Here is a 26,111-nt window from a genome sequence, read left to right as displayed (position 1 = left end):
TTATAAACTACTATTTGTTCCACCAGCAGCAGATCACTGTTTGTTTCTCTGATCTTTGACCTGTCTAGTGAGAAATACTTCTTCCCACCACTGATAAAGAACATAAGAGGGGGAGGTGGTTCTAATGAACCAGTCAGCCTCTAGAGTAATGGATTGTATTTAGTTGAACTTCATACAATGAAACTTTTCCTGGACAGTTGCTTTGCAGGTATAGGTGTCTTTCAAATTGCACAATAGCCCAGTTACAACCTGTGGAAGAGCAGAGCTTTACTAAGTGCAGAACCAAAGAGGTGGGAAGCAAAGATAGCTACCACTAAGCCACATTTATGTTCCCCTGATAGTATGGCTAGTGACCTACTAGACTGGTCTGGTACCTCGCATAAGCTAGAGCAGTAGGGGATCATTACAGTAGCCAGGGATTACTAGAGCATAGGGAAACTCTTGCCATACCCTGTTTGATCGATCATTGCCCGCAACACTGTGACCACTGTGGGAATTGTTGTAGGAGCTGTTACGCTACTGGAGACTTCTGCACAGGAAGACTCCTCCAGCGAACAAGACCAGCTGCTTTGTGCTGATGGAATGTCCCAAAGAACCTGGGGTATATGGCCACGATCTGGCCCATAGTAGAAAAGACAACCGTTCTATTTTATATTTCATCCAAGCACCTCTAAAAATAAGTGTACAGTGAGGGGGCCTGTTTAAGCATTCAAAAGTCAGAAAATGACAAAATGAACATTTCACACACAACCTTAACTCTGCCCCTTGTGTTTCTGTATGATATAATGTTAATTATACAACATACTATTTTTTAATTAATGCAATAAAATATCATATTGTTTCTTCCACAGTAGTAGGGGCAGATCCTGGAAACACTTGCCACTGGGCATAATGCTGAATACTGTGACTTGGCTTTAATGGGACCACTCATAATAGCTAGTGTTATGCCCAGTAGCAAGTATTTGGCAGAACTGGTCCTTTAATACACATTTGTAGCAATTTGTAATAGTGCAAGTATACACTAATGGAAACAATTTTAATTGTCATGATGTTCCCACAAAACTTTGTAATTATTATTATTATTTATTATTTGTATTACCCATAATGCCTAAGATCCCCAGTCATGGACTGGACCCCACTGTGTAAGGTGTTAAACACAGAACAAAAAAACCAGTCTCTCTCCCCCAAAGAGCTCCCAGTCTAAGTTGTCTTAGACTTTTAATGTGATAACTTCTTTTGTCGCATTATTTATTTCGAGTGACTTTGCCAGCAACTGTACTGTCCATTCTGTCGTCAGCCAGCAGCAAATGTTTCTGGGGCCAGTAAAAAGGTTGAGGAATATATGCCCAAATTTTCAAAAGTGGCCTCTACCTTTGGATGCCTTAGCTTCCAGGATTTAATATTTTAGATCAACATTTATAAAAAAGAAAACCCCTTCCCTGCATTAACTCAAAATAATTTCTGTACATTGTGCAAAAGATTTTAAAATGTGTTTGATGGTTCCCATTGGAGGGAAAAATTTATATTATTTCATAAACAAAAGAATCCCCATTTTTATTACATATCTGAGGGCTTAACTAGGACTAAGTGGTACATTGGCATTATGCTGACCTTCTGCACGGGGGTGAATTTCACCCTCTTCACATAGATGAAGACTTTTGCATGTGAAAATTCTATATGTACAAAGAGATATTTGTAAAATTGTATTGTACTGATCTGTCAAGCTGTAATTCATGTGTCATTTACAAAAACAGAGTCCCTTTTCATTATAACAAAAGCAGGTATCCATTATCAACCTTGAGGAAAACTGCATTTGCACCATTAACCAGATGACAGCTCTTGTCCAAGCTGTGGACATTAGCTAAGAACTGTCAACTCATAGCTGGAGACCATACCAGTTCACCTATATGTTAGTTTTGCTCAAAATAGGTATTAGTCTTATAATAATGTATTCAGTGTTCAGACTCTATAAAATGCTTGTAAGTTGCTGCATGCATTAATTTCACCCTTAGTGTCTGTATTCCGTGCTATAAGAAAATATATATGTTTTGCTTTATAACTTTGCAAAATGTTTGCTCTGAACTTGTGAACCCATGCACTGGAATTGTTCCCCCTGCCCATCCAGGAGGACTATCAAAATTTAAGTGGGCCATTAAAAGACAAAAGCTTTGTTAATTGCCCCATGGAGAAGGACATGCAGAAGGCCTCGTCCCATCGCTTTGAATGCTGGAAGAGGGAAATAAAAGCAGTTGTTATGAAGATTTTTCATCTCCTTGCTGTTTGAACTCTCACAGAGCCAGAGAAGCCAAAGATCTTGGGGGTTACCTCTGGGGTCTGCCCTAAAAGACACTTTGAATTGACAGATCACTACAACTCTGTTACTCTTAGGATTTAGAGGGTAACTCATCTGTGTGTATATGTTTGCTTGCTTTAACCTGTAAATAACTCATTTCTTTTTCCTAATTAACCTTTAGATAGTTTATTACAGGATTGCCTAGAGGAGTTGTCTTTGGGGTAAGATCTAGGGTACCAACAGATTTAGGGTAAATGACTGGTCTTTTTGAACTGGAAGCAACCTGAGGAGTGTGTGATTTTTGGTGTAAGTGACCATTTATCATTAAGTCCAGTTTGCCTTGGTGGCAAGATAGACTGGAGAGTCTAAGGGAACTGTCTGTAACTCGATGGCAAGATTGTTAAAGTGATCCAGGAATTCACATATGTTACTGGCTTGGTGAAATCTAATTACAGAACAAATCACCAGTTTGGGGGTGTCTGTCCTGTTTTTGACAGTCTGCCCTGAGGTAGGCGTTACAGTCGTGAGCCACTACAGACAGCGTAACAATCACCTTTGAGGAAAAGGTTTCAGAGCAGCAGCCATGTTAGTCTGTATCCGCAAAAAGGAAAGGAGGACTTGTGGCACCTTAGAGACTAACCAATTTATTTGAGCATAAGCTTTCGTGAGCTACAGCTCACTTCATCGGATGCATTCAGTGGAAAATACAGTGGGGAGATTTATATACATACACTTTAAGTGATCACTCTGGTTACAGTGTGTATGGTAACACCCATTGTTTCATGTTCTCTACGTATATAAATCTCCCCACTGTATTTCCCACTGAATGCATCCGATGAAGTGAGCTGTAGCTCACGAAAGCTCATGCTCAAAGAAATTGGTTAGTCTCTAAGGTGCCACAAGTACTCCTTTTCTTTGAGGAAAACTGAATCTTGCACAATTAAATGGAACTTAACATATATTGTCAGGGAACAGATGAAGTGAGGTCTGAAATGAATGCTGTAGTACTACGTCAGGAGGATATCGTTGTACATGTCACTTGAAAATGGTGAAGAATTGCTGTTAGTGGCTAACTGATTAAACTTTCAATGTCTAGACATAATTACCATCTGTAGAAGAGCAACTTGATATTTTCATAAGAGCTGATTTCATATGAAAGTTTTTTGCTTTAGTATAAAATATTGCCTCTATCTGGTGCATGTTGTTTGGGGCAAATTAGATTTTTTTAATGTTTAACCACACTTTTTCCTATTCATGATAGTGTATTATAACTCCCTCAACCATTCCCTCGCAAATATTCAATTAGAAATTCTCAAGGTACATACGTGTCCAAGTGGTTATAACTGCCCATACATATGGATTTTTGTGATTATGTGTGCATTTGTAGTGATTACACAAGCCAATTAACAGTTATCTGCATAAATGTTCCATGCACACGCAGTTGCTGTGACTACATGCAGAAGCATGGTAATAGTTGTCGCACACGCATACAGATTGCACATGTATGAAAATGTGGAACACAGTGTTCAAAGGCAAAATAAATAATTTCACGTAAACTAGCGAAATGAAAGCATTTCATCCCAAGCATAGGGATATATAAAGTTGATTGATGACATGTATTTTTGACACGTGGATATCTGCAACATCTGCGTACATACGTGAGCCGTGTCACAGATCATAAACTAATTTCCATCCTGGTTTAACAATCAGAACGTTGCTGTTGATGTGCTGTACGTTTTCCTCAGACTACGTGGTACCCTCCAAAAGCGTAACTCAAACAGTCAGCGAGAGGCTATGACAGCTGGCACTGGACTGGGAGGGTGGGCAACACCAAAGTGCAGGCTGCACCATTTCAGCCCTTCCTGGTTACGGGACTGCTGAAGTCTGTGGGATTGGCTGGTGGACTGCCATCCATAAAAGGCAGAACAGGGAGCAAGCAGGGGTCTTTCTGCTCCACCCCTCACCATTATGCAAATCCCACCCTCCCTTCCATCTCCTTTGCCTTCCTGATTGCGTGCGGTATCAGTCTCCATCAACAGAAATGTCTGCACTTGCTGAGTAAGCGTGAGTTTTGTGATTCACTTAACTGATGGTTTGTTTCATAGGATCACACATTTTGGTAAGTTGTCCTTGCAGCTGGGGTTAGATTCCTCTCAGTGGGGACATTATTATTGGGGTCTGTGGGGAGAGGCTTTCCTGACCCTGCAGAGATCAGGATGGACTAATGGTCTTTCCTCTGACTTAAGCATTACCCTTCCATCAGTACCGAGGGGGAATGGACTTGTGAGGAGGCCTGAGCGCTCGTGAGCCTGGGTGGATTCATTGTGCACCACCCTGCATGAAGTTACAAGCTTTGGAATAACATGGGCCCAGTACGGCATCAGGGTTAGGCTGGCTGGTTGAGCCTGCAATGTGTTAGGATGCTCTAATTAAATAAACCTAAGAGTTTTACTGTTGAAAGGGTTTACCATCTTCCTACCTCTCACTGTAATGGGAAACACATATGGAGCGGGAGGATAACAAACCCTTTGTACAATTATGGGTGGATTCTCTATTGAGATCTGGCCTCTTTACATCTCTGAAGTGCTACAATGGGGCTGGAAAATGGCTATAAAAAGTCAGCAAAGAATTACCCTGGCACAAGTGAGGTCCCAGCTGGCATAGATGTGCCACATCTAGGTTTGCACTAGCTATCCCATCACCCAAAGAGTAGGGTTTGTGCTGTGGAAAAGAGTGATGTGGTGGAACTAGGCCTATCCCCCACTAGCATATCGTCCATTAAGGACCCTACATCAGAGACTTACATTAGAACAGCTGAGCAGATTCCCTAAGCATCGTTGAGACTGGTGCAGATTGGCATTCAGGATCAGGGAGCTATGACCAGCTGCTCAACTCTTGATGTAGGATTGAATCGGGCGCTAAGATTCTTCCCATTCTTAGCCCAATATTTCAATAGACTGAAGCCTGGTATACAAACCTATGGTAAAACAGTCTTTATACAGCTATCATCACTTTTTTTTTTTGCAGAAGAACAGATGTCAGCAAGTGGATCAGAAATAAAGGTTTTAACTGATTTTTTAAAAAGAAAAATATGTTTAATACACAACTCAAAAGATACTTTTCAGTAGGGGTACGTCTACACCACAATCAGGAGGTGTGACTGTAGCACACAACAAGACCAAAGCTAGCTCCAGTAACAAAAGCAGTGTACCTATGGCTAGCATGGTCTAGCTTCTAGCTGTTTACCCAAGGTCCTGGGAGGGCTGTACTAAGGAGACTAGCCTGTGCCACCACCCATTCTGCCCTGACTACACTGCTATTGGTACTTGAGCTAGCTTTGATCTAGCTAGATCAAAACTAACTTGGCTCTGAGCTCCTCCGTGAGCTGCAATCATACCTCCTAATCGCAGTGTAGACATACCGTATGTAAGCTTTCAACAGCAGCTGCGTGACTCACTTTTCATCTTCAGAACACTTTACTAACTCTAATTAATGAATGCCTTCAGGATCCCCAGTGTAAAACAGGTGAGTAGTATTATCTCATTTCCATATATGTAAGCTGACACAAAGGGGTTAAGCACAATGTCAAAGAGGGAGAATCAGCATTAGAGCAAAGGTTAGAACTCAGGAGCTCTTGGCTCCAGTCTTGTTCTTAGATAATTAAAATGAGCCTACCCAGTATGTTACAGTAAAATCCAATGGGTGCCGTTTCCTTTTAGAGAGATAAAAACAGCAATGAGCACTTTGCATTTCACTCCACCACAAAATATTGACTAGACAGGAAATTCCTCAGCATACCTTGTTCTCTCTGTTGATCTTTTTGTTCCATGGATACAAGAGCAGAGAAATGCGCTTGATCATAAGCCAGGACAAGAGGTGAGCAGTGACATCGGTTAGGTGGAACTTCCAGTGGCAAGTAAATTCCTCCAAATGGGATAGGTGCAAATGCTGCAAAGACAGATGCAAGATTTCTTGAAGTAAACAAGTCATAAAAAATGGGATGGAGAGAGAAAATGAACCCTGACATTATTTATATAATTTATACCAGTCACTCTAATTCTTTGCTGTTGAAAATAGTCTAAAGAATAGTTCAAGTCTCATGGTAAAATTTTAAAGGAATTATGAATTTAGAAATAATTATGAAACAATTTGGTTCCTGTCCCAAATTCTCTCCTAATTGCAATGGTTTATTAGTGAAGATGTAACTGTAACTAATAGATGTAACCATAACTAAAAGATGTAACTAATAACAGGAACTTCATGTCTGATACATATGAGCAGAATTGAATTTTCCAGGGACTATTTTTAGTTACAAGGAAAAGTTTCTCATTATTGGCACCAAACATGTAGTATCACATTTTTTTTGGCTATGTAGTCTGATTATTTTCTTGGCTACTAGTTTTCTTTGCCAAACAAATTTTCTTTGATTATTGTTGCATATGTAGTGCTCATTTACAATTTGTTATGAGTACTGTCTCTGCAAGGGGAGAGTTCAAGTGTCTGTGTTCCTTTTTCCTTTATGTTCTTTGATATTTCATTCAACTATTGTATATTGATGAAGTATTTGTTCTAAGCCCTGTTCACGCATTGATTTGGCCAACTTATTATCATCATATATTACATTTTCTAGTTATTTTTGTTAAAGTGGCAGAGGTTTTAGTGAATAGGTGCCTGAAAATTTAAATGTACCTGTGATACTCTGTACCTCAGGGGAACACTCTACACCCCCATGTTCATCTTTATAAAATGACTGTGTGGTATCCAATGCAAAGTTTGTCATGTTGGGTGTCTTCAGAAGGCTCATAATGCACTGTGCATGGTTGTTTTTGTGATGTTATAGTAATTGCTACAGTAATATTATAGTAATGTTATAATTTCACGTATATAGTTATGGGGCTGAAAATGTAACCACATGGCTCAAAGCAAGCCCAGGCAAAAACTCTCCAAGAACGAAAAGGCAGTTCACACCTCATCTGGACAGGTATGGGACAAACCCAGCCCAGCCTCACAGGAACAAAGGATGCTGGCCTAGGCAACAACAAAAGAATCTGTTAGACTCTGGAGGGAGTCACCCCCCTTTCTTTGGTCAGTTTGGGACTGCGATGAGGTAACGCTCACCTGACTCTGAAGGGGAGGGGGCAAAGCCAAGAGGGAAGAAAGGACATGATAAAAGGGAGAGACATTTGCCATGCCCTCCCTCTCTCTTCCACCTACATCTACAGACACCACACCAAGCGACTGAAGTGCTGATCAAAGGGGAGAACATGGCTGAAAAGCAACCAGCCAGCCTGTGGTGAGAAGCATCTAAGTTTGTAAGGGCATTGCAAGTGTTAAGATCAGCTCAGAATGTGTTTTGCTTTTATTTCATTTGACCAAATCTGACTTGTTATGTTTTGACTTATATTCACTTAAAATCTATCTTTATAGTTAAGAAATCTGTTTGCTTATTTTACCTGAAGCAGTGCATTTGGTTTGAAGTGTGTCAGAGACTCCCCTTGGGATAACAAGCCTGGGACATATCAATTTCTTTGTTAAATTGACAAACTCATACAAGCTCGCAGCGTCCAGCGGGCATAACTGGACACTGCAAGACGTAGGTTCCTAGGGTTGTGTCTGGGACCGGGGATATTGGCTAGTGTCATTCGGTTGCACAGTCCAAGGAGCGGATTACATGCTAGAGGCTGTGTGTGAACAGCCCAGGAGTGGGGGTTCTCACAGCAGAGCAGGGTAAGGCTGGCTCCCAGAGTCAAGGACTGGAGTGATCTAGCAGATCAGCGGTCTAGATAATACCAGAGGGGAACGTCACAGTACCAATTAATGCATTATTATACAGGAGCCTAATTATTTTACAGAGGCTCTTATACTATACATGAGGCAAGTCATAAGTTTCATATAACTATAGCATTCAAAACAATAGTCCATTAAGCAGTGACTAGAACACCTTTTTTTGCCTCCACAAAACCACTAATAATTTCTTCATGGAAAAGTAAACATGGTCTACTGGTCTGAGTAACAGACTAGCAGCTAGGAATTCCTGAATTCTAAATCCAGCTCTGAGAATGACTCCCTCTGTGACTTTAGAAAAATCACTTAGACTCTGCTGCAGTTTGCCCATCTGTAAAATGAGGATAATTAATAACACTTACCTACTTCACAGCTGGGTAGGAAGCAGCAAAGATGAATTAATGTTTGCAAGGCACTCTGAAGAGGAAAGTACTGTCTATGTGTTAAACACTGTTAGTTTTCAAGCCTGCCCCAGTTAAACTCATATTTCAACACTTGTTTTAAATTAGTAACATAAAAATGTTGGAAAACGTATGGAAAAATCTGCACCAGGAAAAAATAATTTTTTATGTGATGATCTATTTAACTGTGCATTATTCACTAGACATTATAGGCAGGGATGCTAGCACTGCCTAGTCATAAGATTAAACCAACACTTCCCATGATAAGAGCTTGTTTTTGGTTGCCTATAAGTTTGACAAACTATACTCATTTAAGCTGAAATTTCACATGCTGGATGACTGTCAGGCTAAGATGTTTGATAAATTTTAGCCAAAATGGTTCAGGAATTTCCAAGAATGAGGCTAGGGAAAAATATATATATAGTTTTATCCAAGTGTATAAGTCTTTACAAAAAATTGCAGTTCATGCTTGCTCATGGCAAAGTGTGTGCTTCATCCCCCCTCCCTCTCTCCAGTGTTGGTGCACATAGAGAATGACAGCCTGCTACTGCTATCACTTATGCTATTACCTCAAGTGGCAGAGGTTTGTGGCGTGGATTTAAAGGTTCCAGCTCTGCTGGTGAACTGAAAACTACGTTAAGACAACACTATTAAGGTTGCAAGTTAGGAAATACCAGAATTAAGGTTGCCTGGGCATGTGTGAACAGTGATTTTTCAAAGGCTTGGCCAAATTTGGGTGGATTTAGATGGGGATGGCAAAAGGCACTTCTCTGACATTAAGGCCAAGCCCTGCCAAATTTCAAATCCCTGCTCCAAAGCATAAGAGTGTTGGAGCTTCTCAAAGAAGAGATCACTAGAATTTTTTTTAACCTGGGCAAACAATACAGGTCCGCCCAGCTTCGTTCTCAGAAATAGCCAAACAAATTTAGCTGAAATTTTCCAAAAGAATTCAGCCTAAGGCAGACACTCAGCATGGAAAATTTTAGCCTAAGTGGCTATAGTTTGGCAAAGTTATAAGCAACTGTAAACAGGGACTTATAGTGGGAATTTTGGGACAACATTAATAATAAGTGTTATTACATACAAAGACCCATCATAGGATAACATATGCAAAAACATTGAGAAAAAAATAGGACTATAATGGGAACTGGGCAAATTATTCATAGTGAATAGTTTATTGGATAAACTTCACTTTTTTTGTGCGCAAACAAATTGAACTTTATAAATGTGTTCATTACTTGAAATGGTTCAAACCACTTTCTGAGAACACATTTTAGTGCACAAATTGTTTGCAAACTATTTGATTTGATGATACATTGCACAATTCATTATTTAGTGGTTTGCTACTGGTGTCCTAATTCACATGGTACAGTCCACATGAATTGCAATATTTGCCTACCCTCTTTTAATACGTCAACAGGAAAATAAAATAAGTTGATCTAGCCTTAAAAATGTATTAAGACCCAGGACTTGATCCAAAGCCCATTAGATAAGCCATACAACTATAGAATGTGTTTTTAAATTCGGTGACTTTTATATTAAACAAGGGCTCAAATTTTAAAAGGAAATGTATATGAGGGAAAAATTAAAAAGAAGCATAAACACTGCTAGAGAAATGATGATTGCAGAGTGTGGAAGGAGAAAAGAATACAGCAGAATTAGAACTTTGCTAACAGAGCTTGATTGCCCTATAAATTTGTTACAGAGTCCCTGAATTTCAATATTGTTTTTAAAATGGGGCAAATGTTCACAGTGCTGTATATGGTTTTAGACACATGAATCAAGTCACATGAAAGATAATGGGCTCCACAGACCTAAAATCCCTGAAATGCTCTGCACTGGTACCCCTCGTTTAGGGACATTATTATAAAGACTGTTATAATGGACAAATGTGTTGTGCTCTTAAATTCCTTGGCTACTACATTTATTTATTTTAGCTAGGTGCATAAAGTGCTAATGAAAGACTTACCTTCTCCCCCTGAGTCTCTCAACATTGTGTCTGCTACAACAACGATTGGTCTTCTCAATATATGTGCTAAGACAAAAACGTGGAACTCTTCTAAACTCTCATACACTGGATCTTCTGAATTATCAACTCTGGAAAACATAGCACAATGACCTCAGCTGATCAACTTACAAATGAAGAATTTTTTCCCCTCAAGGTTATAATAATAGACAAAGAGAAAGAGGGAAATAAGGGTCTCACAAGAACTAGCAATGACACATGGAACCTTTTCTCTTTCAGTCTTTGTTTCAAATTCAGGTTAGATTAGTAGTGATTGAAATCTTTACCATCTGATACATTTTAGTAGCCACCAGTTTTATGCGATTCTCAGCCAAGCTCCCAGTGGATGGTTGTCCCTATCACTAAAATTACCATCCCCTTTGGCACTCTCTATAGGGAAGCCAAGGGTGGAGAGTCAAGTATTCCCCCACACCTCCCAGGTAAAGGTTGAGGCACATTGGTACGGCAGCATAGGAAGCTGGCACTTCTGTTACCAACGTCATACCTGCCTCGTGGAGAAAGGACTTCAGTCTCTAAACCTGTGCCTCTAGGTCTTTTCATCAGTATCAAAATATGCACAAAAAGAAAAAGAAAAAAACTGGGGTGTGGGTTGGGAAGAGATGAGGAATCTCCTTCAAATTAATTTTCTTGTCCATTTCCTGACTAGCTTTGTTGTTTGTTTCTGGAGTCATACGAAAAAAGAAGCAATGTAAGCAACTCACATTTAAGACAAGAGATCATGAAACTCAAAATGCTGTACAGGACTACAGCATAAACTACTGAACATCTGACTCTTTCATTTATGGTGATCTTGTAATGAGTCTCCTCTAGCTCCTACTGAAGTCAAAGGGAGTCTTTCCATTGACTTTGACAGGAGCTAGATCAAGCTCGGAGTACTATATATAGTTCAGGTTTCAGAGTAGCAGCCGTGTTAGTCTGTATCCGCAAAAAGAAAAGGAGGACTTGTGGTACCTTAGAGACTAACCAATTTATTTGAGCATAAGCTTTCGTGAGCTACAGCTCACTTCATCGGATGCATTCAGTGGAAAATACAGTGGGGAGATTAATATACACAGAGAACATGAAACAATGGGTGTTACCATACACACTGTAAGGAGAGTGATCAGGTAAGGTGAGCTATTACAGCAGGAGAGCGGGGGGGGGGGAACCTTTTGTAGTGATAATCAAGGTGGGCCATTTCCAGCAGTTGACAAGAACGCCTGAGGAACAGCGGGGGGAGGGGAATAAACATGGAGAAATAGTTTTACTTTGTGTAATGACCCATACACTCCCAGTCTTTATTCAAGCCTAAGTTAATTGTATCCAGTTTGCAAATTAATTCCAATTCAGCAGTCTCTCGTTGGAGTCTGTTTTTGAAGTTTTATTGTTGAAGAATTGCCACCTTTAGGTCTGTAATCAAGTGACCAGAGAGATTGAAGTGTTCTCCGCCTAAACAGTCTCCCAAATTAACAGTGGAATGCCCTATCCTGTGTAACAGGGCAAACATTGTTTAATATGTTTCTTGGTGAGACAGAAAAGTGAACAGTGACGCACGTGCCCTTCTTATTGTTATGCACAAATAGAACTTTTTGGTGCACATCTTGAAGGATGTGGAATCACAAATCTATGTACAATGGGATTTACTTATTTATAACATTATTTCAAAGCCCCTTTCTGTCCCCATTTATTCATTTTCACTCCAAACGTAAAACATTTCTAAGGTGAAATCCTGGCCCTCCTGAAGTCAATGGGGGGAGTTGGTGGGGAATTGCATTTACTTCAGCGGGTCCAGGATTTCACCCTAATCTTTTTCAATATTTGTTCCAGGTTTTTCCATCCCTCTAATAATTCTGTCACCCATCTCTTAACCCCTTTTGTTAATGCTTGATCTTATCTGAGATAGGTTACTAGAACTGAACACAGTTAATTGGGTGAGCGAACGCTGTACCACTGATGTATATAAAAGCCATATAAAAATATTAACATAATAATTATAATTTAATCCAGTGTAACCTGTAAATATAATATGAATAGTAGAACAATATTAGTATAATAATAATTACTATCATAAGCATAATTTATATAATAACATTTTCAGTACTGTTTTCAATCTTCTTTATATATACACTGAATTTTTGTTGGCATTTTTACCCACTGCTTCACATTGATAAAAACTTTGCACTGAGCTATCCACTGTGATAACCAGCTCTTTTTTCTGGTTGGTTACATCTAAGTTAGAACCCAGTAATGTGTCTGAGAAATTAAAATTACTATTCAGTTTTCTCTATTCTTGACTTACCTAAATAATGTTTTTGCCTATAAATATTACTGCATCACTGTTCACTTTTCCATCTCACCAAGAAATATATAAAACAATGCGTGCCCTATTATACAGGATATTGTTAATCTTTTTATCATGGTGAAAACTGATCCCATATTCAGGATCAATAAAGGTTTTCTGAGTTCACTCTCACGGGTCTCTGTCTCTCACATACAAGGAAGAAAAGTAGCACTTTCAGTGTTCTATAGTAATAGCCCCAAATGCTACATCTTGCACAAATGCTTTGGTACAGTTACAGATAGCTGAGGAATACTGTCATTTTTTGAAAACAGGGAATGGTGTGAGTTAAGGAGAGATTTTTCTCTGACATAAGGGCCATGGTCCAGATTCCTAGCTGACATACAAATAACTGAATATCTGGCCCTTTTCTATTTAGCATGCAAAACTTCTATATATTGTGTAATTCTCTAGAGTAATATTTAAACTACGTGAGAGGAATTAGCTGAAAAATCTTATCTAGAAGTATAGGAAGTGCATGGGCAATTCCAGTACATCACTCTTATATTGTACCGTCCATGTCTTTTACTGAGACAATTTCTGCACTTCATCCTCCAGTTCTCCTGCGCCTCAGGAATGATAAGCCTATAAGACTTATGCTGTGATCAATATTCAGTTAAATAAATGCCATTTATAGAGCCTTACTGGGAGAAAATGGATTTTTCCTAAGCAATGCTATATCCTCTTGCCTTTGTAAAACACTGAAAAAGTTAAAAAAAACAAACAAACAAAAAACACTGACTAGGAGTCTGTACCTTGTGAAATAAATCAACTGTCTATAGAAAGTGCTGCTGAGACAGCGGCTTTGAAAGTTTTCAGAATGCAATACAAAGAGTGGAAGTGAACTGAACCTTGAGTGCCCTTCTTTAAAAGAACATTTTATAGAAATCTGTGACCGTAAGCGACCATCCAAAAGATACAGACAAATGGGTAGCCAGAAGCAATGGTTCACTGTTTGTCTATTCTTAACATGTCTCACTGAAGAAGTTTCTTTCCTTATTACAGACTTTTTGAGAAAACTGAAGCAAAAAACAAATCTCCAAGGTGAGGATATATATATAGCGGCTGCATATTTTAATTTTTTTTGGCGAATTTAGAGAAATAATTTATGGCACAATACAAAAGAAAGAGAGAAATATATCAAACTAATTAGCAGAAATTAGATCTATTTTTTCAAATGCATATTTTCAATTTTTAAAGCAATACACGTTCGCTTAATTGGTAGATTATTTCTTTTCTTTCAGTGATATGGCAACTTGAACATACATTAATGTATAAGAGGGGAAGCAGAATTATCCTCTTTTTACTGTGAATTATAATATCATCTAGTTCATATATTTCGAGAGGATAGTGCACTTTCTTCCTGATGGAACTCAACATGCTTTACAAGAACATCCACACAGCCACAGAGAAATGCAGCCACAACTGGGATGAAGGTGCACAAGGACCTCAGATAGGGAAGGCAGCAACACTGCTAGTTAGCACTGCAACACTGCTAGTTGGCAGAGATTGGGAAAAAATCAAAAACACATTTTTAATGAAAGTTTTTGCAAATGTTTCATTTTTTTCCTCAAAAAATTTAATGGCAATTTCAATTGTCAGATCAGTAGAGGTCCAAAGACTTTTCCTTCCACTTCTATATTTTGAGGGTCTCCTTCATCTATATACCAACCCCATGCACAAATCCTATGACTGTAAAGGCTGCCCTTTCTCTCAAAAATTATAACTCCATTCTATAACCACCTTCCGTAAGGGACAGACGTGGTGTGTGCGCTATGTAATACTGCTGCTACTATTACTCCTACTATTTGGATAAGGGAACTCTAGGGAAAAACCATGATGCAGCAGGAAGTGGTGCTGGTACTCAGGAAGTAGCAATCCTTGCTTTGTGTTAGTATTGAACCAATGATCCAGCATGCGGTTAGGAGTGGACTCAGAGACCCTTAGGCTGCTGGATGTGTTTTCTTTTGGATGAGACAACAAAGATGTGCTTATTATCAGTGGTAATCAAAGATCCCAGGCACACCTCAGAAGACTCAGGGGGTAAACATTGATTTCCTGATCAATTAATAATTTGGATACATTCTTTCTACCTAAAATCCCCTCATCAACTTCATCCTATGGCATTTTTCTTCACTTCCTGTCCTAAACTGTTGACTAGCAGCTCTATGAGCTGTTAACGAGTGGGTGCACATTATTCTAGAGGGGTTGCATTTCCGGAGTAGGTGAAATATTCCCTGTATAGATGAAGTTTGTGAAGCATTTTACCATCTTTTAGGATGAAAGGCTCTAGAAATGTAAGAAATATTTTAATATTTAAGATTAAATAAATAAAGTCACTTTTTACTTCACAATTTATCTTGTGATAGTGGTGTGATTCCCAGTCTACTGCGATTGCTAATTAAACTGTGAAAATGGAAGGAGGTTGAAGGGGAAAGTGAATATTGCTGAGAAGTTATTTGTTCCTAGTGTATGAGATTTAACAGATCCCAGTTCACAAACTTTCCCATTATTCATTTTCTCCAAACTGTCTATCTCTTTGTCTCTCCCAGAAGATTATTTCAAACCTGCTTCAGTATTTCTTAGGATGACCTCACACTTTAACTCGGCAAATTTGGATATTGTTTCCAAATAGTGAGTGAGTATTTGGACTTAGACGACAAAGGCTAAAAAATATATTAGATCTTTTCTTTTATACTGTATCCCCTTTTCTTTCTCTCTCTCTTTTTTTTTTTTTACATCTTAACGTAAAAACACCAAATAGCTCTGAGCAAAATTAAACACATGAACACAGAGATTCCTTTCATTATTGAATGAGGCAAAACAACCAAAAAGATCACAGTGTTACACTCTGAAGACAGGACAGAGTTAGGATTCAAGTCAAGAACATACTCCAGTATGACCTCTTCTCATAGGGAAAGATGGAAAAGAGAAAGGGCAATAACAAATACTAGAAGAACCACAAAAGTACGTTCTAAATCTGTGAGGACTTACACAGCTAGGATGAAATCCTTATGGTGTGGGAAACCCAAAATGTTGTGGGAACTGGTAGATTGACGTGGGGGTGGAATGGGAAGGTGAACAACCATGGAGGTAGACTCTCTAGCCTCTGTTTGACAAGGAAGTTTATGGGCGTGTGTAGCCAATGGATCTCCAAATTGTGTGAATCCATTGGCTACTAATCCCATGTCGGGTTGTGGGCTATTAGTAATGGCTGCAGTCAGTTGTATAGGTGCCCCTTGCCTGACATCCAGTTTGTGGAAGAAGGAGAGAGAAAACTATTATTATTATTATTATTATTAATTTGTCTTGTGGCAGCACCTATGGGCCCCAGTTGTGGAGCAGGACCCTGTTGTGCTAGATAGCATATAAACACAGAACAAAAAAGACAGACCCTGCCCCAAAGAGCTTACAGTCTCCATACTGATCACTTTGGTCCACTGAGCAAAAGCCCATTTCCCCATATGGTTGGTGCTGAAGACATGGACTTCAGCCATAATTCCTGTTAGTATTAAAGGGAGTTCAATGCATTAATCTCCATGTGTAAAGGAAAGAACAGACCACAGACAATAGTGTCACTGAATGTCCTAACAGAAGATTCACGGGTGATCTAAGAACACAAGGAAACCTAACAGAAATGATTTTGAACTGGCAATAGGGTCTGTTCCACAACTATCAATGTGTGGCATGCTATACAGAGCTCAGAAGTCAAAATCATGTGGCAACAACATGCAGTGCAGGAACCTTATTATGATTAAATATGTCACCGTTTTATATATTGCTCTCACAATTCATGTTGTTTTTATAGTGAGATTAGCTAGACTGCAAAAGACATCTGTCAGTCGGAAGAAGTGCCAAAAATAAATGCATCTATTTACACAAAAAGGTACTTAGATCCCATGGTAACAGGCACATTATAACAACCTAAATATGATAAACAAACAAATCAGAATCCAGTTCTGAGCCCACAGTTGGGCTGGAGTAGGAGATTATTTTAAATGGTCTATTATTATAATAAGTGGTCCCAGCTCAGGATCCCGTTGTGCTAAGCACTGTACAAACACAGAACAAAAAGACAGCCCCTGCCCCAAAATGCTTACAAATACATAAAACAAGCTTTTAGCAAACTAAGAGCTCAGATACGGTTTCAATATACAGTGACCACATTTACCATATAGTAAACTTTTATGGACTGTGCAGAAGCATTTCCAGAAGATGTAAATGAAATGTCTAAATTCTAGCAAAAAGAAAAGGAGTATTTGTGGACCCTAAAGACTAACCAATTTATTTGAGCATAAGCTTTGGAGAGCTACAGCTCACTTCAAGCTGTAGCTCACGAAAGCTTATGCTCAAATAAATTGGTTAGTCTTTAGGGTGCCACAAGTACTCCTTTTCTTTTTGCGAATACAGACTAACACGGCTGCTACTCTAAATTCTAGCAGTACCAGTTAAATATTCCTTTATTTTTCCCTCAGTATTTTGGATGAATCTACAAAGATAAGCTACCTTTTGCACTAAATATAAGTATTTTTTATCACTATTCTTTCCTCCGAATCAGCGTAAGAAGTTACATATGCTCCCAAAAAGCCAGTTCAGAAGGAATTAGTGTAACATCGTAAGTTTCTCAAAGGCAAGGAATATTCTTCTCTGGGTAAGGAGGAGATCTTTTCTCTCTTAATGTGTCTAGAATTTCCCATCAAACTTTAGGGTCACATATTTCTGGTTTTTACTCATGTATACAATGGGACTGTTTCCACTTGTTTCATGGAAACAGAAAGAGTCACAAAAGAAAAAACACTTTTTTGAAGTCTAGATAGCATACGTCACATATCTATGGGAATATCAGGGCCCAACACGCGTGGCTCAAATTCATGCTACAGTCTGATTTTGAAAGAGTGATAATAAGATTGCCATATATAGTACTTGAACTATCATACAACCCATTGCCAGAAAATGACTTCACCGTAAAACCCTGAGGATAGATGCACTAGACTTGTACCACTATTTTAGGTCAAATTTCTTCCAGTTTTAATCTGATTTTAACTAAACACAAGATAGAATTTTGTAATAGAACAAGAAGAGGATAATTTACAAACCGCTCAATATGAACAAGTAGAATTAACAGAGGAAAAAAAGAAACATCTGATCAGTGTTTAAGCTATTGACACATGCTGCATGCTATAAAACTGTGAAGAGCGGCACGTATTCTTCACTCACGACTCCCTCTTGCTTTGGCACCCACTCACTCATTTCTTTCCAGAGGAAACCAGAATCATGAGCTCAGAGTGATTCAGATACACATTTTAATATTAATTTTCATTATATTACATTTGTCAAAAGAGAATACTGAATATTGTGTGGGGGCATTGCACTAGGAGCTGCAGTCCAAATATTGTAACCTTGCCGTAGTCCTGGCATCTTGCATCCCCTCCGAAAACATTCACACAAAATCTTCACACCTAATTCAGGGAGTGTCAGTAGAATGAAAATTTATGAAGAGCAGACTAAAGTTGAAGGGCTGGTATCATATAAACCTCAGAATCACTAAGGTGCCACAAGTATTCCTTTTCTTAGAACGTATCTGGTCCATCTCCCTATCAGTGTAGATTGTTCCCTTCACGACATACGCTAGTATTTTATCTACTCAATTTATAACTGTGGATGTCACTTTTCTTTTGCGTCTATTCAATCTGATTGTCAGAAAGCTTTCCCTGATATTCCGTTCACATTTCCTCTCTCAATTTTCTCTCATTATTCCTTCCTAAATTCCTCTACCTCCTTGGTGTTTACAGCCTTCCAGCATTTGCAGACTGTTATGTCTCTTCCATAATCATTGCTTAGCCAAAAAGGACATTGGTACTAGGACAACATGACAGAGGTATTTAACCCTTTGTCTCTTTCCTCATAAGACAATATGGCCTGTCCTGTAATCCTTTTTGTTATTATTGTCTCAACTCCCTCCAGTTAGTCAGTATCTCCCAGGTGATGAAGTCCCCAGACATGAATGCAATACTGGAGGTGCAGTTGCACTAGAGCTGTGTAGAGAGGGACGGTTACCTCCTTGGCCAAGTGATATGATGTCTCTATATGTATGATCAAAATTCCACTATCCTTTCCCCCCCTTCAATATCACATCACTAAGTCACTTCAAAAATTATATTCACAATCCCATTCATGTTGTTCAGATTTCTCTCTCCTGTTATTTGCCTCTGTGACAAATCTGGAAATGTTGGTAATATTTTTATGATTCCTATGCACGCCTCAGTATTCCTCTGGGCTTTGTATTGCTATGCATTGAGCATACAGGGAAGGGATGAGGTGGTGACTCAGCAGCCTGTTTGGAAACCAGAATCCTCAACAAGCTGAATAAAGTCTAACATTGAATGGAGGCACTGAAGAGACAAATGGAAACCCCAGTGGTCATGACATCCACACCTACCGACAAACACCTAAGAGGAAGGAGATTTCTTTCTCCTTACCTCTGCAAGGAAGCTGAGCAAAGGCCTCCAGCAGGAGAACAAAGGGGAAAGGTGTCAGGTGGCTGTGTTAAGAGCTGAGCTCACAGAGACACAGCACCCACGTGCACCCCCTCTCCCCCCACCCCCCCCATGGAACAAAGGGACAGAGAGACTGGGCCAAAATGGATTCTACTGCAGCTTGGTTGGGTAGAGCCCTGACATTGGCCAGGCTCAACTCCGTCTTAACCTTTGTTACTCCATGCTAACCTGAGGACTTTCAGATTCTGTATGCCAGGTGACTAATCAATTATCTTGTGCTGAAAAAGCTGCCTGCTGTTGCTGCAAATACTTACTGGGAGCATTGTGCCCTGAAGGAGTAAAGTACAAGTCTCCCAGAGGAGTCTGGCTTTGCTGGACTTGCTACTGGGAGCCACAAAGGTAGACCACAAAGGTAGACCACCTGGCACCTGAAGGCTCAGTTTTGGAGTCCTGCCGCTATGGAACTGCATAGGGCTTTGGGGCCCAGCGTACTTAAGGGGTCATCCCGAGGGACTGGTTACAGGCTAGGGCATAGAGCAGAGCCGTGGATCTGTGAAAGGGCCCAGCTCGCATTTTTCCCACATTCAGTCTCATTTTGTCATGGTCTGCACACTTCTCCAAATTCTCTAGGACACGTTGTATTGTTTCTGGGTAATTACTGTGTTCAGATCTCTTCCTCATTACCAGCAGCCATGAATTTCATGATTTTGCTGAAGATTAATGAAGATACTGAAAAATACTTGGGCCTAACAAGAATCCATGTAGTAGTCAATTAGCCAGTCCTCTCAACCAGATACATTGCCATTCATCATTACATTTTATTTAAGGTCCTTCAATTAATTTTCAGACTATGTGACAGTGCCTATGTCCAAGCCAATTAAAGGTAGTTGAGAATAATATTTTACTAAAATGCAGATACTGTATATTATATCAGATGCTTTAACTTCACTCACTATTTTTATAATTCCATAAAATAAGAACAGTCAAGTTTGTCTGGCAAGATATTTCTTCATGAAATCATACTATTTATTGTTCATTATATCATAGCCCACTAGCACCTTATCCTGAGAGGCATACTAAGAACTCTCAACTACCATTATCTTCAATGGGTGTTGAGGGCACTCAGCAACCTCACAGGATATTGCCCTCAGACCTGGCACCTGTGCTGCACTGCAGTTACTTTATGCCAAACTGCTGGTGCAAAGTGGTCCTACAGCCAGTCGACACCTGTAATAGCTCCTACACCAGTCCACACCTGTTGCCACCATAAGGGGTGTGGCTGCTGATAAGAAGGCATCTGCAGGGCTTCTTAAAGCTCTCCTGATTCCAAGCTGCCATATTGGTCTCTGGGGATCACTGACTGCTGGGATCACTTTGTTCAGCCTTCAGATTGCTCTAAATTATGCCAGGGAAGTAGCCTTGCTTGCAGCTGGTCTTGAATCAGAGGTGTTCAATGGCAACCTTTGTTCCCTCCCGCACTTCCCCTGAACTGTATTATGTGTTCCTCTGCCTTGGCTGAGGATTTGTGTCTAGCTGTTTAGAGACTGTATAGAAATGATGACAAATTTACCCACAGGAACCAGATACATTTTTTCCCTACAATTGTTCCAAAATGGAGTCCTTGGTAGATCTACATCATGCACCCAACCTCCCACCTGAAATGTATAACCTAGAATATGATCTTACACTACAGACTCCAGCCCAGCCATAAATGTGAACGGAAAGATTACATCTTCTGACTTACAGCAACACCCTACTAATCAATATTTGGATCCTGAAAAGCCTCTTACGTTTGCATGGGACTACAACGGGACTATGCAACTTAGTTTCAATGGGACCATATTCCATGGGTACATCATTGCATGGTTTGGATCCAAATTTCCATCCTCCAAAGAGAGAGCTCCTTCTACTACATCTTATTTCTAACATTACACAGATTGTAGTAGCTTCAGGGCCACAGCTGCTTCTTATAGATTTGAACAGAACCGAGTGCAGTGGGGCTCCATTATGAATGAGGCCTCTGGATACAACTAATATTACTGTCACTAATATAGATCATGATATTCTCAAAGAATACATGAACTTCAAGTGTATAATTTTCTGAGGAAACTGAAAAGACCATAATTAGTGATTGTTTTACAAATTTTACTTCTAGCAAAATACAAAACTTCTAATACAAATTTCAGTAGTAGCTACAAAATACAATATAGCACTAAAATATCTATTCTCTCTGAGGCTATTTTACCTAATCTCCCATTGGCATCTGCTCTCCAAATACCAAGGGATAGAAACAAACTCATATATATGAATTACAGAACTAATCCGACCACCAAAAGAAAATGTAAAAAAATCAAAGGTCATTGTGGTCACTCCGCATTTAACAGTCAAAAAATGACTGAACGCTGAGACCATCATCAGGGTAATGTGTCTGTTTGCAGAAGCATTACTAAACTGGCCTTCTCAGGAAGATGACAGAGGAACATCCAAATGATCTTTGTACCATGTAAACTCAGATTCTTTTACTCATAGAAAACCCACTCGACACCAAATTTCTTTTAAGCTGGGTTTATTTTACAAGTTTTTGGTTTAATTCCTCATAATTATTAGAGTCATTGGTATTCTGAGTTAAATCTCTATCATGCCCATCAATGGTGATTTTTTTTAAAAGAAATCACTTAGCTTTTTGTATTTTTCAACTGAAACTGAAAAATGTCTTGTGACATCAATCACAGTAAATTTAAATCTAGAACACGCTGAGTTGCTTTAAATTGCATCTGATATGCCTAGGTATGCCAGGTATGCTAGAGCATAGGGGTGGAAGGCAAACGTAATGCCTGACCAGCAAGAGTATTGGAGGTTTTAATAGCCTGGATTGTTACTTAGCATTCCAGAGAGTCTTCATCTCCCAATGGAGAAAACCAATATGTATATAAATATGTATATACACTGAAAAATTATTACAAAGGAGGCAATTTCTCAAATTGAACAAGACGACATGGACTGCAGCAAAGTGACCTCTCTGTCTTGTTGTCTTGCCAATGAGATAATTCCCCTAAGGTCCTTTTTTCTAAATGACCAGAATAATATGACATACTTAGACAAGAATTTGGAAAGGTGGTTGGGGCAAGGAAGAGATGTTTATCATATTCTCCAAAATAAATGGACTCAATCCAAGGACATGAGCTGGCTCTACATAAAACACTTATGCTAACATACACTTTTAACCACTCCTTTGTTTTCTCTGTCAACATCAGCAAAAGTTCAAAAAAAGAATTTATTTTTAAACTCCCAACTTGCTCCTACTCATACCGACAATACCCTGGTTGAGTGGCTGTGTATGTGATCCTGTCACCCTGGAGGATGCAAGAATTCTCTGCAGTGATGTTTGAATGATTCTTACTCAGTCTGACATACAGTGTGTGTATATTTTATGTCTAAAATATGCTGGGCACTTCTTCATGACTGTCACATTCTTCAGATCAGTAAATATGTGGACACATTTTATAGATTTGCTTTTAAACTGCTTTTCAATAAATCAGCTAAACTTTAGGCCACAAAACAAACCAACATGATCTTAATGATTTTCTGCCCCATAATGCCTCAATTAAAATAAAAAAAACGTTAATTATTTACTACAGTAATTAAGAACTTTGTGTAAGCAAGTGGATGAGCAAAATTCTCTGATAAAATAAGACGTGACCTCAAGCTTTCCCCCAAAATCAAATGGTCACATTTTCATATTAAAAAAAAACAACAAAAAACGACTAATTCACTTCCCTGTTTTGTCTGGGACTAGAAGTGCTGAAAAATCATAAGAAATGCTTGGATCCTGAATTTTCAAAAAACGTGCACTTGTGAAATGATGGAATGGAAAAAATGGCTGCTGTTCTGGATTGAGATGGGTGTTCACATTGAATACCAGCTCTGTTAAAGCTACTCAAATAGGTCACTTGTGTGTCCTTTCCTGGTGATGGACTGATTCTGGCTCCTAAAATTGGTGACTATTAGGAACCTAGACACCAAAGAAGCCTTGATTCAAATTTACACAGAAGGAAGTAGAGATGCAGGAAATGCAGCACAGTAGATGCAGCAAAGGGGCAGAAGCTGCAAAGCTGGCTTTAAGTCACCTTTATACTCTTGGGATTTTGGATTGCTCCAGGAACCAATACTGCCTCTGATATAAATCAGAGCAACACTAAGGGTACTCTAATTTATAGTAGCCTCCTGAGGTCTGCCTATAGGCCAATTCCCTTTCTGGAGCCATGTAAAATCTTCAGTCTGTGTGCAGTTTGGAATATCCCCCTCCTGCTCCTTTCCCCTCACCTGCCCCCTAAGACAGGGCTTGCAAAGGGAGCTGTATACGGCTGCTTATGGCAGCCTGCCCTACACTGTGCCTCAGCGCCTGGTGGCACAGATATAGTGCAGGAGTCATGTGCAGAGACGAGGGAGGAAATAAAAATCTCTGTCTGTATTTACAGTTCAGAACCGAACATATTTTTGTAGAAAAATGAAAAATGTTGAAATTAAACCTTTTTTTTAAAAGAAAAAATTGTCAAAACATTTGACCAGCTCTACATATTTTATTGCAGAGGTCCTCATATGCATTTGTAGGTCACTTGTGGTCTGTGCAGGACTTGCTGATGATCTGTGGATGGCTGGCTTGTCATATGGTGTTGGCTCACCTCATTGTTTCCAGATGTTAGTACTCATTATCAGACAGACAGTTACAAATATATTCAATATTCCCTTAATATTAATTGTCCACTGTGTGCAATTACCATAGTTGCCATAACAGTGGTATGAGACTCTGGGTATGAAGTGAAGGTGGGCTACAAGGAAATCTCCCCATGAATATGTGGGCATTCAATGAAAAAGTTTGTGAACCAATATTTTATTACAATTTTTTCTAAGTAGTTTTGCCACGTAGGGGTCTTGTAAAAGTCTGTACAGTCAGAGCTAGGTCAATGTATACCTATATCTTGACTTTAGTAAAGCTTTTGATACGGTCTTGCATGATGTTCTCATAAACTAATTAGGGAAATGCAACCTAGATGGAGCTACTATAAGGTGGGTGCAAAACCGGTTGGAAAATTGTTCCCAGAGAGTAGTTATCAGTGATTCAGAGTCATGCTGGAAGGACATAATGAGTGGGGTCCCGCAGGGATCAGTTCTGGGTCCATTTCTGTTTAATATCTTCATCAATGATTTAGATAATGGCATAGAGAGTACACGTATAAAGTTTGCGGACGATACCAAGCTGTGAGGGGTTGCAAGTGCTCTGGAGGATAGGATTAAAATTCAAATGATCTGGACAAACTGGAGAAATGGTCTGAAGTAAATAGGATGAAATTCAATAAGGATAAATGCAAAGTTCTCCACTTAGGAGGGAACAATCCGTTGTACACATACAAAATGGGAAATGACTGCCTAGGAAGGAGTACTGCGCAAAGGGATCTGGGGGTCATAGTGGACCACAAGCTTAATATGAGTCAACAGTGTAGTGCTGTTGCCAAAAAAGCGAACATCATTCTGGGATATATTAGCAGGAGTGTTGTAAGCAAGACACGAGAAGTAATTCTTCCACTCTACTCTGCACTGATTAGGCCTCAACTGGAGTATTGTGTCCACTTCTGGGTGCCACATTTCAGGGAGGATGTGGCCAAATTGGAGAGAGTCCAGAGAAGAGCAACAAAAATGATTAAAGGTCTAGAAAACATGACCTATGAGGGAAGATTGAAAAAATTGGGTTTGTTTAGTCTGGAAAAGAGAAGACTGAGGGGGGACATGATAGTTTTCAAGTACATAAAAGGTTGTTACAAGGAGGAGGGAGAAAAATTGTTTTTCTTAACCTCTGACTATAGGACAAGAAGCAATGGGCTTAAATTACAGCAAGGGAGGTTTAGGTTGGACATTAGGAAAAACTTCCTAACTGTCAGGGTGGTTAAGCCCTGGAAAAAATTGCCCAGGGAGGCTGTGGAATCTCCATCATTGGAGATTAAGAGCAGGTTAGACAAAACCTGTCAGGAATGGTCTAGATAATACTTAGTCCTGCCATGAGTGCAGCGGACTGGACTAGATGACCTCTCAAGGTCCCTTCCAGTCCTAAGATTCTATGTTAGTGACCCTCTTCAGGTTAATTCCATTTCAAATGAAATGTGTCGAGCTGTAGCAAACAGCTCGTCCTATACATTGATGAAATACTGCTAGGACTTAACTCAAGGAGCTTCAAGCTTTGAGTCATCTGTGCATTAAGGATTATTTCCTAACAAGGTGTCTGATTTTTCCCTACTTTCCCTCTTCATGTTTGTGTTGAAGATGACACATGGGAAGATTCTGAGTATCTTGTTGTGATTAAAAACAAACAAACAAAAACCCTTAAAACCGTTTGGTTTTATAGAATAGTGACAACAAAACATTAACAATATCAAGCCCACAATGTCTTGAATTAGAAGCTAACATTCCTGTTAGTTTTAAAGCCAAAATACTATTCACTGACAGAATCTGCTTTAAGTGTAAAACTACCTGAGTCATGGAAAGACAAAGATGTTAAATGAAATCACTACACTTCCCCCAGGGTATGTTCTCATCCCTTTGCAAGAAGCAAGGTATGAAAATGTAATCACATGACATCAAGTGTTCGGCTGGCCCCAGTATCTGTCCATGAAGGAACTGTCATAATAACAATCCAATCAGTCACTAAAGCCCTTTAACTGAAAACTATCTATGAAGGGGCATTAGGGGTAGAGGTGGGGGTTGGGGAGAGAGAAGGGGAGTAAGGCCCTTTTTAAAAATA

General features: G+C 39.4%; 1 protein-coding gene across 1 annotated transcript in view; it reads right to left on the bottom strand.

Moving 5' to 3' along the window:
• OTUD7A (OTU deubiquitinase 7A) overlaps positions 1-26,111 on the bottom strand; it is a 247,108-nt gene that overhangs the window by 18,658 nt on the left and 202,339 nt on the right. Inside the window, exons 10-11 of the mRNA XM_074966182.1 lie at positions 10,448-10,575; positions 6,092-6,241 (exon numbers count right to left, since the gene is read on the bottom strand). Coding sequence (XP_074822283.1) covers positions 6,092-6,241; positions 10,448-10,575 — 278 coding nt within the window. The remainder of the gene's footprint in view (positions 1-6,091; positions 6,242-10,447; positions 10,576-26,111) is intronic.

This window comes from Natator depressus, chromosome 10 (genome assembly GCF_965152275.1).
Source record: "Natator depressus isolate rNatDep1 chromosome 10, rNatDep2.hap1, whole genome shotgun sequence".
Taxonomy (NCBI): domain Eukaryota; kingdom Metazoa; phylum Chordata; order Testudines; family Cheloniidae; genus Natator; species Natator depressus.
This window is presented reverse-complemented; position numbering and strand designations above follow the sequence as displayed.